General features: G+C 38.4%; 1 protein-coding gene across 3 annotated transcripts in view; it reads right to left on the bottom strand.

Annotated features, from left to right (window-relative positions):
- Positions 1-221: 221 nt before the first annotated feature.
- LOC110834093 (uncharacterized) overlaps positions 222-15,217 on the bottom strand; it is a 273,000-nt gene continuing 258,004 nt past the window's right edge. For all 3 annotated transcript variants that reach the window (XM_087354183.1, XM_087354184.1, XM_087354185.1), the window contains 9 exons: positions 14,860-15,101; positions 13,741-14,052; positions 12,529-12,666; positions 11,483-11,776; positions 11,104-11,377; positions 10,377-10,596; positions 9,074-9,357; positions 8,723-8,985; positions 222-8,582 (listed from right to left, as the gene is read on the bottom strand). In XM_087354183.1, the coding sequence (XP_087210309.1) occupies positions 6,924-8,582; positions 8,723-8,985; positions 9,074-9,357; positions 10,377-10,596; positions 11,104-11,377; positions 11,483-11,776; positions 12,529-12,666; positions 13,741-14,052; positions 14,860-15,101 (3,686 nt within the window). In that variant the 3' untranslated portion in view covers positions 222-6,923. The remainder of the gene's footprint in view (positions 8,583-8,722; positions 8,986-9,073; positions 9,358-10,376; positions 10,597-11,103; positions 11,378-11,482; positions 11,777-12,528; positions 12,667-13,740; positions 14,053-14,859; positions 15,102-15,217) is intronic.

A 15,217-nucleotide genomic window follows, 5' to 3' on the forward strand; every position in this document is an offset into this window, starting at 1 on the left:
TCTGCTATTTTTTAATAAATTGGCAAGCCTGGCTATCATAAAAATGCTAACTTAACAGGAAGCTGTCATATGCACATAATGTGACAGTCTTCAGGAAACAAAGCAGTTCTGTACAGAACGTTAACATAACCTAACCTAACATAACCTAACCTAACATAACTTAACCTAACCTAACCTAACCTAAACGCTCCTTTCATGTACTTCTACAGAAAATAAGAATATACATTCAACTGTTTTTATTGATCATTTGTACTACATTTGTTTACACGGAACATCCATACAAACACACGGAAGCAAACGTTCAACTTTTAGGACACCAACAGGGTCGCACATTTTACAGAACAGCAAGAGAACTCACACAGGAGAAAAAGAAAACGTTCATCCATGCATCAAGGAACAAAATGAATATTCTTACACATCTTTAACAAAATATTAGAGTCCAATTCAGAAGTATTCAGTATCATACGATGTCAGCACAACTCAAATTCATTCAAATTCTTCCTTTGAAAATAAAAATTAGTAGGCCTACACTGAATGAAGTCAGAAATAATGAACATCTCCAAGAGCACAGGCAGCAACTATAAGCTGCTCGGGAACCTTTTTCAGTTTATTACGACGAATTCTTCTTTGCATTTACACAGATTAAATGAGTGTCTTGGAAATTAGAACCTTTAACTGTGTTTGCCTCATGTACAAGACACGCGATCAACAGAACAATAAGTCAGTTTTTTGCATATCCAAATTATTATGAATCTACTCACGCCATCTTAACTCCATTTAAACACAGAGAAAGTAAGGGACGTGTTAAAAAATAATCCATTAAGAAAAAACAGTAATTACAACATATTATTTTAGATATATAAACTTATAAAATGTTTCTAATTTCCATCAAGATGGACATTTTTATTTCCAGAAGAAATGTCAGATTATAGAATATGACTAGTTGAAGATCTGAAAAGGATTTCAATGAAAGCTCTTCAATGCAACAACATGGGAGAAGATATCGTGGGTGACCAAGAGATTAGAGTCGTTCGGAAGTGGCAAAGATGAAGGTAACGTACAACATAAACATTTAAATATAATGAACAGCACTAATCTTATCATAGTTTAACCAATTATATTTTTTTATGAATTTGTCTCTAAAAATATAATTTGACTTTGAGTATTTAAGTTTGTTTTCTTGAGCAATGAGCTTCAAAGGATTTTTATAATAAAATTTCTACAAACTCAAAACTTCTAAACACAAGAGGTTCGAAGTTCATAATATTTTAATATTAACTTTAAAAATATAATTCCATGTAATATATTATTTTGCATAATCTATCCATGAAATGAAAGAAGACAGTACGTAATATGCAACAGATTCAAATAATGATATAGTACCTACATAATTATAAAATATTTGGCATCTTATTATTTATACATTTCAAATACTCTATGCGCCATTTTCAGCATATACAAAAACTAACACACACAATTTAACTTAAAACTGTGATGTGAAATTTCTTTATATTCAACAAGTGACTATTTATTTGCATTTATCTTTGATATATCAACACAAAAAATTTTCCACAAATTATGTGTTATTAATTAATTTCCCTGAAAAAATATAACTTAACTGTAATGCATAGGATCTGTCATTAAGTCTACCAGCATTTCGTAGTCATCACATAGAAATGGCATCAGGAGAGAATTAATCATAGTCAAATTGGGCTTGAGACTTACGAAAGGCAGAAACATCTGTTACTTTGATATGCGTGCCACATGTTGACAGTTTTATACCAAACACCTACTACGTTCTGTATCTCCTAAATTGGGTTCTATTTGTACAAATACTATGATATGCCTCTCCTTTCATTATCTGGTACAAAATTAGCACCGTGCGCACCACGACAACACCGGCTAGGAAGTTCGGAGAGTATTTCTAAAAGCAACTTACTTATCACAAGTGGGAAGACTACAAAATGGATGGACAGTAGACTCGTAACTGCCTGTGAGTGGGATGTCTAATATGACAGTAGTTTAATTATCAAAGAATGAATATTTGCATAGCCGCCTCCTCATCTTCTTACGTGTTTTTAAAATTTTAATATTAAGATCTGTGAACTGTGGCCCCACCGAGAAGTTTTGCCAAACTTTTTGAAATATTCTTCCTTATACTCTGTATTAATCATTATTTTCTAAAGTGATAAATATGTCACGACTTCGAATACCAAATAAAATAAAGATTAGTTTCTTTTGTGAGACAGTTCGTTAATTACCGAAGCTATTCAAATGCCATACTCGCTGTGTCATGGTATGTTCACTTACCGAACTGGTACAAATGGGCCGTATTTCTTAAAAACTGCTACAACAACTGTTTTACATTCATTATTCCATAACAGTCTGCGAGCTGCCGTGATCGACACCCACTAGTCCGACTGGCTAAGTTACTAAAAATATCACCTTCCATAAAACAGAACAGTTTTGCCAAAACTTAGTTAAATGGACTCAACGTGTTTTGGAACCACCGTCTTCAAATTTTCTGACCTTGGATTATCCACAGAACTGAGTTATCTACGAGAGTTTTCTCCCGTCACAGTCATTAATCGCGAGTCTACTGTATTTGGAGAGAAAGGAACTATTAATCGTGGATGACAATGCTTTTGTACTGTTTTTGCATAGGCCAGTTTTGTTGGTCCTAAATTTAATAGTCGTATAAGCAAACAGATTCTGGTATTTAACCAAACAATTTGAAAAAATATGCCAGTTTACTTAGCTCTGCGGAATAAACAGCAAGAACTCTTGAAAGCAAAACATTTATACGAGTGATGCCAAATTCTTTGTAATTGTGTGAATTAAATTCCACTGAACTTACAGAACATGTAATTATAACATTTAGAATCAAAGTAACATGGCTGATTTTTAGCTCTGTTACTAGAAATTTCAGCGGCAAGACTAAAGCATCGTATTTTTTCTCTTACCCAAATATTGACTGTGTGTCATTCCTTTGTTAGCGGACACATCTAATAGGAAAAGGCCAAACTGAGCAATATCATTTTACTACCACTCTAGGAACTATTTTCTTGTGTTCGTATCTGAAGATACGGTGAAAAAGTTGATTCTGACGTGTGGGTTGTAATTAAAGTGGGCAGCAGTAATGAAGAAATTTCCTTAACTCTGACTGAATATGAACTTCAACAGCTCAGGTCCTGAATGTCTTTCAACAGACCTCATAAATTAACATTTCTTTTACTCAAAATTACCTCCAGAATCACTCCCACATGTGGGACAGCCCATTGGCTCGGGGCAGGCTACACCTTTCACTTCCCGGCCTATAAATCCAGCTCCTCACACCCTATTGGCATATTCATCGCCCTGATGATGGAGGCAGTATGACCTCTGAAACGTTGGTTAACATCGACCAGACTACACAGCGCAACAACCCAGAAGACAGAAATCTTCATATTCACCGCTGTGAGAACCTCAAGTCTTACGTACTTAGTAATTATTGCACAATTTTATCTACCAAGATTTAATTAAATTTTAAATAATTCAACATGATCAAAATATAAGAAACTGGACAAAATTAAAGATGGTAACACCAAGTCCCATACAAAGTTTGCAACAGAAGTAGAAAATTATGTAAAAAGCATGATTTTTGGGAGATCAAGTTCAAAAATGTGTATCTCAGCTTTTGAAAATGGCGACTGACCCGTCACGTTGACATATTTTTAAACTGTGTCAATAAGTATGAACTTAGAACTGGAAAGTTAACTTGAACTTTGACATTCTACTGAATTGAATTTTTATGGCGGACAAAGGACAATGAAAATAGAATTGTACCCCTGGCCTGTTGCACGAGGCAGTTAGTTATGAAAGCTGCAACAACTATTGATCGTTACAGAAAATAAGTCAACAGCAGACGTTTCGGCACGACACACCATTTCGCTGATCTTGATATATTTTAAAAAAAACACACTGAAATGTGTTTCTGCGTCGAAGTATCAGACAGTATAAAAGAAATTAGTCTTAGTCTGGTATTTAACAGACCCAAGATTTTAGATGCAGCCTTCATTTAACTAAATACCTGAGAGCACTTTCTCAAAACCTCAGCCTCATTTTAACATATCAACAGTAAAATCATCATTATCTTTCTCTGAATAATTGCCATGTTTCTTTTTTAACAACTCACAAGGTTAATTATGTCAATAAACATAACACATATACGCTAAGCTAGAAATTTACCAACATTCCTCTTCGCTCAATTTAAAACTAAGCACCAGTAATCGTAACAGGTCACACGTAACATAAAAGTTATCCACTGGCTTCTAATATATTTTGAATACGTCCACAATTCTCACATTATTCCAAATTCCATATTAGGTTACAGGTTAAAAAATATGCAGACAAGCAACAAATTTAAAGTTCTGGCTAGCCGTCATTATGCGACTCCTCGGCTCGTCGCGGGAGATCACGACACTCGACACGTAGACTCGAGACACTGAAAATGGAGTTGATGGAGGAAACACAGCAAATGGCCAATGTCACTTCCCTAGGCCTAAGTCTTCAACAGTTAACGCGGATGCCTAGTTTCAGTCATTCACGCAATAAAAATAGACACGCATCTCTTGTCACATTCACTCTGCACTCCTTCCTTTATAAAACACACATTAATTAAGTAAAACTTCATACTATGAAACAATTCGTTATCCGTTATCTTAAAATGTAATCTAGAATCTTTTAATTTTGTAAAAATTGTGACTAGTTTCCACCTTTGGGCATCCTGACCCACTCTGTTCACTCCATGGCTCCTTTGTCTTCAGTCTTTGAGAGTCGCGTACTTCAAAAAAGGAATGAACTGCGGCAGAAGTGATTGCTGTTTCTCGGCTTGAAACTCGATTAAAGCGTGGAATGTAATTGACAGGCAACAGAGGAGAGAACAATTAAAACTGAATAACTCATTGATCCGACGCACGTTTAACCCTTCAGCACCATCTGACACGCCTCTCACTTCGTCACCTTCTGGGGTACAGCTCTAACTTCTCTCTGGCCTTTCGTAACAACATTTTATATTTACAGTAGTTCCGAGAGGACATTATTTCAAGTGTGGAAAATGATATTTATAAATCGCCACACTATTTACATTATAATACATATTTTACAGCCACTGACATTCTCTATTCAAAAGAGATTTCTCTAAGTAAATACGTGTACAGTGATATGTATTAATGTTATCACTTTTGAATCCCACCCTGTTAAGTACATTCCAGCAGGATGTACATCGCTGTGGCCTACTGTAGAGTCACTCTATGACAGCGACGACAATGTATTCTGTTATATTTTCCAGCCGTAATTTATTGATAATTATTATGAAGTTATTTTACCAAAAAATTGTCAGTTTTGGGTCGTGTAGTCGTGACATTGTCATAAATTCAAAGTTTTGCTGGCAGCATCTGAATGTAAGCCAGAAGGAATGCGAAGATGATGAATTTTTTTTTAAATTTTACACCATATTTAATTTTCTACAACAATTTTATGATCAATGCACAGATATAAAATGTAACTTTTTTAAGATGTTTCAATGTATACTTAATTTTAATTTTAACATTAATTTTTAAAAATTTTTGGGCTATTATTATTATTATTATTATTATTGTTATCCAAGTGACCACTTAAATTCACAAGGACATTATGCCATATAGTTAAGTTTTATTTATTTAGTCAATGGATCATTTATTACAGTCCCCTATAGCATTCTGAATATAATATGAAAATTTGGAAAAAAAAAAACAAATTTTAATAACTGAATCTCTGCTTGGAGTGATTTATGTAAAATGATACACTTTACTCTTTCAAAATTTAAATTTCCTTTATCGCCATGTCCTTTGGCAGAGAAGGGTTAAGGATATTAATCTAAAAATACATTTTTATAACTTAACTTTGATAATAAATTAATTCCCAGAAATATAACAATACATTTTACAAAGTCCTTATTTATTTCCGAGGCCCCTAATAAAATGACATCTAATTTTTCATTTGATTTCAGTACTATATTATTTTCTCCTTGACCATACTTTCCAATAAATTCTAGAATATATATTTGTTACTTTTACTCACCATCAAATTTTTAAAAAATATTTTTAACGTAAATTTTAAAATTGGATCTCAGTTCCTGCACAAACTTCAGTAACCTAGGGGTCAATATGTTAACGGTTTAAAATACATATAACTTGCACGACCCCCCCATTTTGATTTATAAAATACCCTACAATATAAGTAACGTATAATACAAACTATGAATTAACAATAAAGACAAACAACAATATTTATAGGTGTCTACTAATGTGGCACTTACGACACTCTCCACCTTCAACAAATATTTCACTGTTCATAACAAACTCCTTTAACCTTTACCCTCTAACATACAATTTATGAGAATATTATCCTAAGAAATGTACAATGAGATCCACACACGTGCACGTATCATCAGAGAAATTTCAAAAATCTCCGATACACAACGCAGTTTACCGCCTAAGTAGTTAAAATATTAAAGAAGGTGGAATAATTAATTACAATTCATTACCATCGGCACTTATTAACTGAATTTTTTTGTTGGCATATGATTTTCGGCTCGTATGCCATAAATATTCTTTGCTCAATGATCGTGGCCGTGGTCCCTCTGTCTGCAACGCTTCTTCGTTAAATGGAAGGTCTCAAAAGAATTAAATCATATTAAAGTAATACTGCAAGAAACATTTATGAAGTTCCGCGTTTTAAAAACTCTCGTAATATTTATAAATTATATACGTAAACTTGCCAAAGAACATCACAGCAATCACAACTGGGCTTTTAATTTGAATAACATAATTTTGTAATTTGGCAGTTGATATTCGGTTACACTCAACTCTCTTATCTTCCAGGACGCAGCTACAATACAAAAATTACAGAACCTCTTCGCAGCGAACCCTCTTGGCGTGACGACGAAGGTGAAAGGGACGACGATGTGCCGATAGCCGTACGGCTCGCGGTTCCATCTCTAGCGAACAGCTTTCAGACTGAAGGCTGCCATTACTGCTGCTGTCTCCATTACAGCCTTCTGACGAGGAATAACTTTTTGTGCTGGAGCTCCGGCGAGAAGTGGAGCTGGGATGATCCACACAATGTACTTCCAAGATATCCCTATTGGTTCCTCCACAGTACAGTCTACTTTCTGTGATGAAGCCACCTCCTACTCCTGACTGCTGGATGCTTGATTTCTCATACATCAGATTTGGCGGAGAAAATGCGCTGTTAGCGTGCGCCATCTCACTCTTAATGGCAACGTACGGGGCTGGTACCTTGCCACCGTGGTCATCTAGTTTTGGTACCAATACAGAGATGTCACTGTCACTCCTGGCCAGCACGTTCTTATGGAATCCATCCATTGTTTCGTCATTGGGTTCAGGATAAAGGTTATCGGGTGTTGAGACGGTAAGTCGCTGATCGTGGTGACAGACATCAAGCTGTAACGGAGGTGGAATAGTACCAGAAACCGCTTGCTTGGGTTCTTGTCGAGGGCTTTCAGGGGACTGTTCTGCAGTGCACGTTCCAGACATGTACCCCTGGTCAGAATGGCTGTGGCTTGTTGCGTGACTTTCTCCTGTTGCTGCTGTTGCTGTTGCCTTTGATTCTGAAATGCCATCTGGGGGAGCTCTCATGAACTGCCACGAAGTGTCTTCTCCTTCCTTTGTAGTGAGCGAGTGCTGGCTGCCACACGTTTGATTACACCTCATGCTGCCACCTCTCTTCAAGTCCCCGAATCCTCTGTCGACTTCGGAAGCTCGACACGCTTCAGAGCTACAACATACAGACTGGATGTGCATGCTCTGGCTTCGAGAAAGCGGTACGTGCGCGGATCTTCCTTCCAGTGTTTGCTTTAACTCTCTCGTCAAAGATTCTGAGAGATGGGTGGCACCGTTGTAACTCCCATCTGTCTTGCTTTGTGACTGAATTTCTACTTTTTCTGCCTTCTTTTGGGAACTGGAATCTGACTCTTTTTTATAATCAGGGGCACGTCCAGATCCAAAAATGCTTCGAAAGTTCCAACTGGAGCAGACGCGAGGATGTGACTTTTGACAGGATTCGCTTTGATGGAAACGATTCCACAGGAAACCGCGTCCTGATTCACTGCTGTTACTCGTACAGCTGCTCGATTCTGGTAGGCTCGTCTTACGAGTTGATGACGTGCACGAAGAGCGGAGTCTAGACTGCATCAGGAGCTGACTCTGAGACCGGAGGTTGGCCATCCCTGGATGTTGTGACTGTGAATGAGTGCTTGACGAAATCGTATGCCTAGAGTGGGAGTTCCCCGCCGAGGATGAACGTAACCCATGTCCTTGAGGACCACGGTTCTTCTTCAGCTTGCCGGTGTGCAAGAATGCGAGCCATGCCATGCGAGCTTCAGGGTACTGCACACACCGAACCACAAATATGATGAAGCCTTGAAGTGAGTTGGAAATGCAGAAGATATACTGGAACACCAATTTTGCTTCTCCCAAAGCAAGGGCTCCAAACACCCAAGTGACTCCAAGAAGAGTCATCACAGTGAATGCTCCGCGTATCTAGAATGAACAGAAAATCAGACGCGTACTCCTAAGCTGACATACGCATGCGCGCGCGTTACTGAAAAAGTGAAGAACGTCGACTGCGTAACACTGAAGATACATATTACTGGGACACAAATGCTGTAAAGCTGTCTTACCTGAGCTACAGTTATAGTAGGATTCTCTGTATTCATTCCAACTTTGCCGACAGCGTGGCCATGACCACGTCTCTGAAACAAAACTTTGCTCACAAGGATGAATACAATGCAATTAAGAGCCAAGATGAGACAGGATGGTCCCAGGTAGGTTACGTAATAGAGGATCGGTTTCGATGGAGAGACCATGCAGTACTCAGAATCTGTCGAACTGTAGTACTGCATGTCGTAGAATGCCGTCCCTCCTACGATGACAAGTGGCACTCCTGAAAACACAACATACAAATCAGTCGCTTGCACCTCGCGAAGTCACCATTAAAAAAAATATTAAATTATTTCAGTTTTGGCGCATACCCCAAGCACAAATCATCCTTTTGCACATAAACTTGGTTTCTGAAGTGGCAAAGACTGTGATGAGGAGCTGGTACATGTTGATGGCCTCGACCAACATCCACATGAGAGACGTGAGAACGAGATAGTGAGTGAGCACGGCGACTCCAGTGCATACGTCAATGACAATCAGCGAACTGCTGTCCATGTATTCTTCGGCTGCTACCAGCAGGAATGCTAGATTCATCAGCAGCAATGAAATGCACAGATTCAGAAGAATCTTCCCTGATCGATCGCGGTTCAGGCACCTGCGAGAAACCGCCCAAAAAAAAACATGTAAACAGCACAGCAGCGTCGTATTTTATGCACATCCTGCGATTTTAACGTAAATCATCGATACTTCACGTTCACTTAAAAAAAACATAAATACGAGGTGCGATCGGAAAGTTTCAAGACTGCGCATATAAAAACCCGTACACTTATCTCAGGTATTAAATTCATCCATCACCCTCGAAGTAGTTTCCCTGGGAGTGAACACAACGATCCCAGCGCCGCTGCCAAGCCTGGAAGCATCCCTGGAAATCTTTCTTTGTCAGCTTGTCAAGCACCATCTGCGATTCTGCCTGAATCTCTTCTATCGTCTCAAATCTCCTTCCCTTTAGCTGAATTTTCATCTTTGGGAAGAGGAAGAAGTCACACGGAGCTTAGAAAGGAAGTTGGGGTCGGTTCTTGCAAGATCTTTGAGCTCCTGACAAACGAGAAGTCAAGTCGATTCTGCTTCTGGTCCTCAGACAGGATGCGTCGCATGTGGAGTTCTTCCTTTAGAATCAGCTGACAGGTCCCATAGCCTATCCCAACAATGTCGCACAAGTCGTTGATGGTACGACGTCGATCTTCGTAACATTTTCGTGCGTTGTGCTCGAAGATGGTCGTCCAGAACGCTCGTCATCATCGACAGAGGTTCGGCCATTTTTAAAACGTGAATGCCACACAAAAGTTTGTGCACGACCCATTGCGGACTTCCCAAATGCTTGCTTTAGCATTTCATAGGTTCCCGTAGCCGTTTTGGCGAGTCTTTGGCAAGAGATTCAGGCAGAATCGCAGATGGTGCTTGACAGGCTGACAAAGAAAGATTTCCAGGGATGCTTCCAGGCTTGGCAGCGGCGCTGGGATCGTTGTGTTCACTCCCAGGGGAACTACTTCGAGGGTGATGGATGAATTTAATACCTGAGATAAGTGTACGGGTTTTTTTTTTATAGGCGCAGTCTGGAAACTTTCCGATCGCACCTCGTATAGACGAACAGCGCTGCAATTTACTGAAACTCACCTGAACATTGAATAAGTGAGAATTGTTAGGACGAGACCAATAATACTGCATACGGAGCCTATGTAGCTGATGACACTCAGGACATGTTTGTGTTTGTCTGGTACGGGTAGCCCCATGTTGGGATCGAGAAGCACCGAGAACGCCGTCATGTGCGTCGACTCGCATTGGATCCAGTCCATACTCTGGTTTGTAAATATCCCATTATCCAGCCATTCCTGACCTAGAAAGTAAGCAATAAACCAACTTCCATCGAGGTTTATGATGGTGAGGGCTGAATATGAATTCTTGCGTCTGCTAATTTTTTTTTTTATGTTTAAGGCTTTGACCGGGATGTTAAATCTTATGTGGTACCGCCTGATTCGACTTCTAATGGTTAAGTGAAGTGTTTTCTTCGCGGTACGGTCTGGATTCGTAAATATTATGAAGACGAGCTTCGGCTTCAAAGGGTTAACCAGCTGATTTTCGTAATGGTGAGGTGTAGTGTTTTCTTCGCGGTACGGTCTGGATTCGTAAATGTTATGAAGACGAGCTTCGGCTTCAAAGGGTTAATAGTTTGAGTTAAGATACACATTGTAGTCAAGGTTACGATCTTGATAATTAAGGTCACACTGCAAGGGTCAGTTTGGTTGCCACCCAATTTACACCCATTCGTTTGGTGCTCCGCCATTTTGAACTCGAAGTGCTACGTAACGATATATCGATCTCAAGACACAATATTGCAACTTACTCTCAGCATCCCAGTAGACACAAATTTGTTTCGAATTTCCATTCTTGTTTTGGAAGTTATATACCAGCAATTCTGTCAAATTGCTTATCGTAATGTTGGAGAGGGAGGCCGAGATCACTCGTTGTTTTGCGCCATAACTCACGACGGAGCCTGAAATGCTATTGTTTTGTCGGAAGAATTTGCTGTTCCTGTACGACACAAACTGGACTCTAACGCTGCGTAGCTGCCGTAATGCTCTGTCGAGCGCCTCTCTTGGAATGTTGATAAAAATATCCTAGAGCAGAAGAAATATTCAAACATCAATAAAGGGTAATATATTTCAACGCAACTGAAACTGTAATAACAATTTATAAATTGTTAACCGTGTTCTTGGACTCACTTCACCGTTTTCGCCGAGTACTGACGAGTCCGTGCTCTTGATTTCTGGCGACGAATACGACACGCCATCCGCAATGGCTCTAAATTCACTAGGAGAAACCTCCCTTGCTTCCAAAGCCACGTTATCAGAAACTATTACAAGCCTCCCATCAGATGGCAGTCTCGCTGCAGCGGCGTATGTGTCGACGACCTGGACCAAGCCTCTCGTTACGAATCCGTTCTTGTCGCATTCCTCAAGCACTGAGTCATTGACGGCCATCATGTTGCTGATTACAACAAACATGCTGTGCGCTATCTGGAAACAACGTTATTAAAATACATTTGATTTATGCAAGATGGCCACCAATAAAGTACATGCGAGGATTAACGCAACTTTTAAAAGGAACTTTGCTGAGCAACTGGGAGTCATTTACATATTTAGACCCAACAGATACAGTACTTTGGTAAAATCAAAAGAATTCAGAATTTTTTAGGTCCAATACGGCTCTTCAAGTAGCAGAATCTCATATCTCCTAGTTATATTGTAGAAAGCCGTGACACTTCAGTAAAAGACATAGACGTAACGTAAAAATTTGATAATGAATCAAAATATATAATATAATTCAGGTCTATACACAAACTTTACTTACAGATGTTAAAATTTAAAATTAATATTGATATTTGCGCTATGATGATGATGAATAGCGCAAATATCAATATTAATTTTAAATTTTAACATCTGTAAGTAAAGTTTGTGTATAGACCTGAATTATATTATATATTTTAATTATAAAACACAAACATGACGCATTTAAACTATAAATGAATCATAATTTAAAAAGATACAATTAAATAATAACCCAAATTTTAAAATTAATTTCATCCTATAAACTTAAAGTCGAAAGGTAAATTCAATAACTAAAAAGGAAAATAGACCAGAAGAATTCTTATCCTCCCAGCTGACAAAACTTCTCGTTGCGCGGTTAAGATTCCTGCACCGCGTAAAAGTATTTACCACATTACGAAATATTGAAATATAACAAAAAAAGATGATATCGAACAGTTTACCTTCCTATCCATCAGAGCATATTGCAGAATCTTCTTTATCTGAACACTTGCATTTATGAAGATCTGAACATTTATCTGAGCTGGATCTTTAGTGAGCTGCTCCAGCTCCAAGCTCCACTGCTCAGCGTTTGTCGAATGCTAGAACAAATGCAACAAATGTACTCCGTATTCGCCAGTTTTGAAGTCAGAGCTCACTGATCACACGTTTTATTTTCCTGACGATCTCCAAAAAAAATAACAAACAGAAATCAAATTCACACACAATTTTCCTACGACCCACGTACTAAATCATAACCTCAAAATTCTGCGTACATAACCTAGAATCCTACGACCCACGTACTAAATCATAACCTCAAAATTCTGCGTACATAACCTAGAATCCTACGACCCGCATACTAAATCATAACCTCAAAATTCTGCGTACATAACCTAGAATCCTACGACCCGCATACTAAATCATAACCTCAAAATTCTGCGTACATAACCTAGAATCCTACGACCCACGTACTAAATCATAACCTCAAAATTCTGCGTACATAACCTAGAATCCTACGACCCGCATACTAAATCATAACCTCAAAATTCTGCGTACATAACCTAGAATCCTACGACCCGCATACTAAATCATAACCTCAAAATTCTGCGTACATAACCTAGAATCCTACGACCCGCATACTAAATCATAACCTCAAAATTCTGCGTACATAACCTAGAATCCTACGACCCGCGTACTAAATCATAACCTCAAAATTCTGCGTACATAACCTAGAATCCTACGACCCGCGTACTAAATCATAACCTCAAAATTCTGCGTACATAACCTAGAATCCTACGACCCGCATACTAAATCATAACCTCAAAATTCTGCGTACATAACCTAGAATCCTACGACCCACGTACTAAATCATAACCTCAAAATTCTGCGTACATAACCTAGAATCCTACGACCCGCGTACTAAATCATAACCTCAAAATTCTGCGTACATAACCTAGAATCCTACGACCCGCATACTAAATCATAACCTCAAAATTCTGCGTACATAACCTAGAATCCTACGACCCGCATACTAAATCATAACCTCAAAATTCTGCGTACATAACCTAGAATCCTACGACCCGCATACTAAATCCTAACCTCAAAATTCTGCGTACATAACCTAGAATTTAATTATACTCGTACTACAAAGTTCTTAAACTGAAACTCACACTGACCTCATCTCGACAGATGTTGTCGTCCATGTAATTCCACATCACGGAGCCGTCCCTCTGTTGAATGCAGCTTCTCACTGCAAAGGGCCGGCCGTCTTCGTCGCTGCGAAGTTTCAGTTCCCTCAGTCTCTGTTGCGTGCTCACAGCGATTTCATGAACTTGGTTGTACTCCGTGTCTTTCAGATAAGCGAGCAGTTTCACTGGGTCGCTCTTCAGACTCATCAGTAAACGTTTCACGTGGCTTTCGTACCCCTTGTTCAAGTTCTTCAAGAGCCTTGAAGATTCTGTGTTTGCACTCAGGCCTGGATATCTTAACTGATAGACGCAAACAAACAATTAGACGTCCATTGCTCACGGACTGTAAAAAATATTAATTACGACATTCCACGGTTTCTCCATTCGCGAGTTCCTCGATAGAAATCTTGCGACTATTGTGCAGAACGCAACAAGGATCGACGTATCTCTAATTACTGTTCCACGAGATAAGTTAACGCTTTTATACAGCATTTTTATAAATTTCTTTTATCATTTCGTGGTAGAACAAAGAAGGAATGGCTGCTTGGAGAGAACTATAAAAATTTCGAAAATTTTTTACAAAAATTCAGAGGGATTTTCATAAGCGAACACACCCCATAAAATCACATATGACACAAAAGTTTCTTAATTTTACAAGCACATAACATTTTTTAATGAAGTCATAACGTAACATGACAGTGTTAACCCATTCAGCCTTTCGTGGTTACACGTCATGGAACAAACATGTCGCTTTCAGTTCTTTTAAGGTTAATGTAATAATATCAGAGAATTGGATATGAAGAGATACTAGAAATTAATATTCTTAAGTTATATCAATTATTTGTTTTAATCCGTCTGATCACAATATAATTTAAAATCTCTTATAATTAAGATAATAAAATGTCATTCATGTTCCATATCGATTGATCGATTTACATTTCGATCAATCGATATGGAACATGAATGACATTTTATTATCTTAATTATAAGAGATTTTAAATTATATTGTGATTAGACGGATTAAAACAAATAATTGATATAATATTCACAATATGACGGAATTATACTATCTTATTCTTAAGTTAGTCTACCGTTTCCATGACTCACATCTGAAATCAATTCACGATGTGCATTTCCGTTCTTCGCTTCCGGTGATGTCTGCGCGGTCGGGTTATGGAACGGGTGTTGACCCAATCCCAGTGCGTAATCATGGGCCAGCTTTTCCAGGTACTCGGTGTAGTTGGTACTTATTCCATAGGGGCAAGGCAATCTGGACACCATTCCGTGAGCCACTGGCTCCCAAAAGAATCTTCCCCTATCAGTTTCCAACAATTCACCAGGGCATTGCACTGAACACAAAATTATCACCACGTCACATCAGAATTAAAAACACGTAACATTTATAAGTAATATTCGTCCCTTAAAATTAACAAAAGTCGAAATCTCGCGCTCAAACTCTAAATGT

Source organism: Zootermopsis nevadensis, unplaced genomic scaffold (genome assembly GCF_977971745.1).
Source record: "Zootermopsis nevadensis isolate Lab colony 2312 unplaced genomic scaffold, Znev_1.0 Znev_ptg000023l, whole genome shotgun sequence".
NCBI classification, from domain to species: domain Eukaryota; kingdom Metazoa; phylum Arthropoda; class Insecta; order Blattodea; family Termopsidae; genus Zootermopsis; species Zootermopsis nevadensis.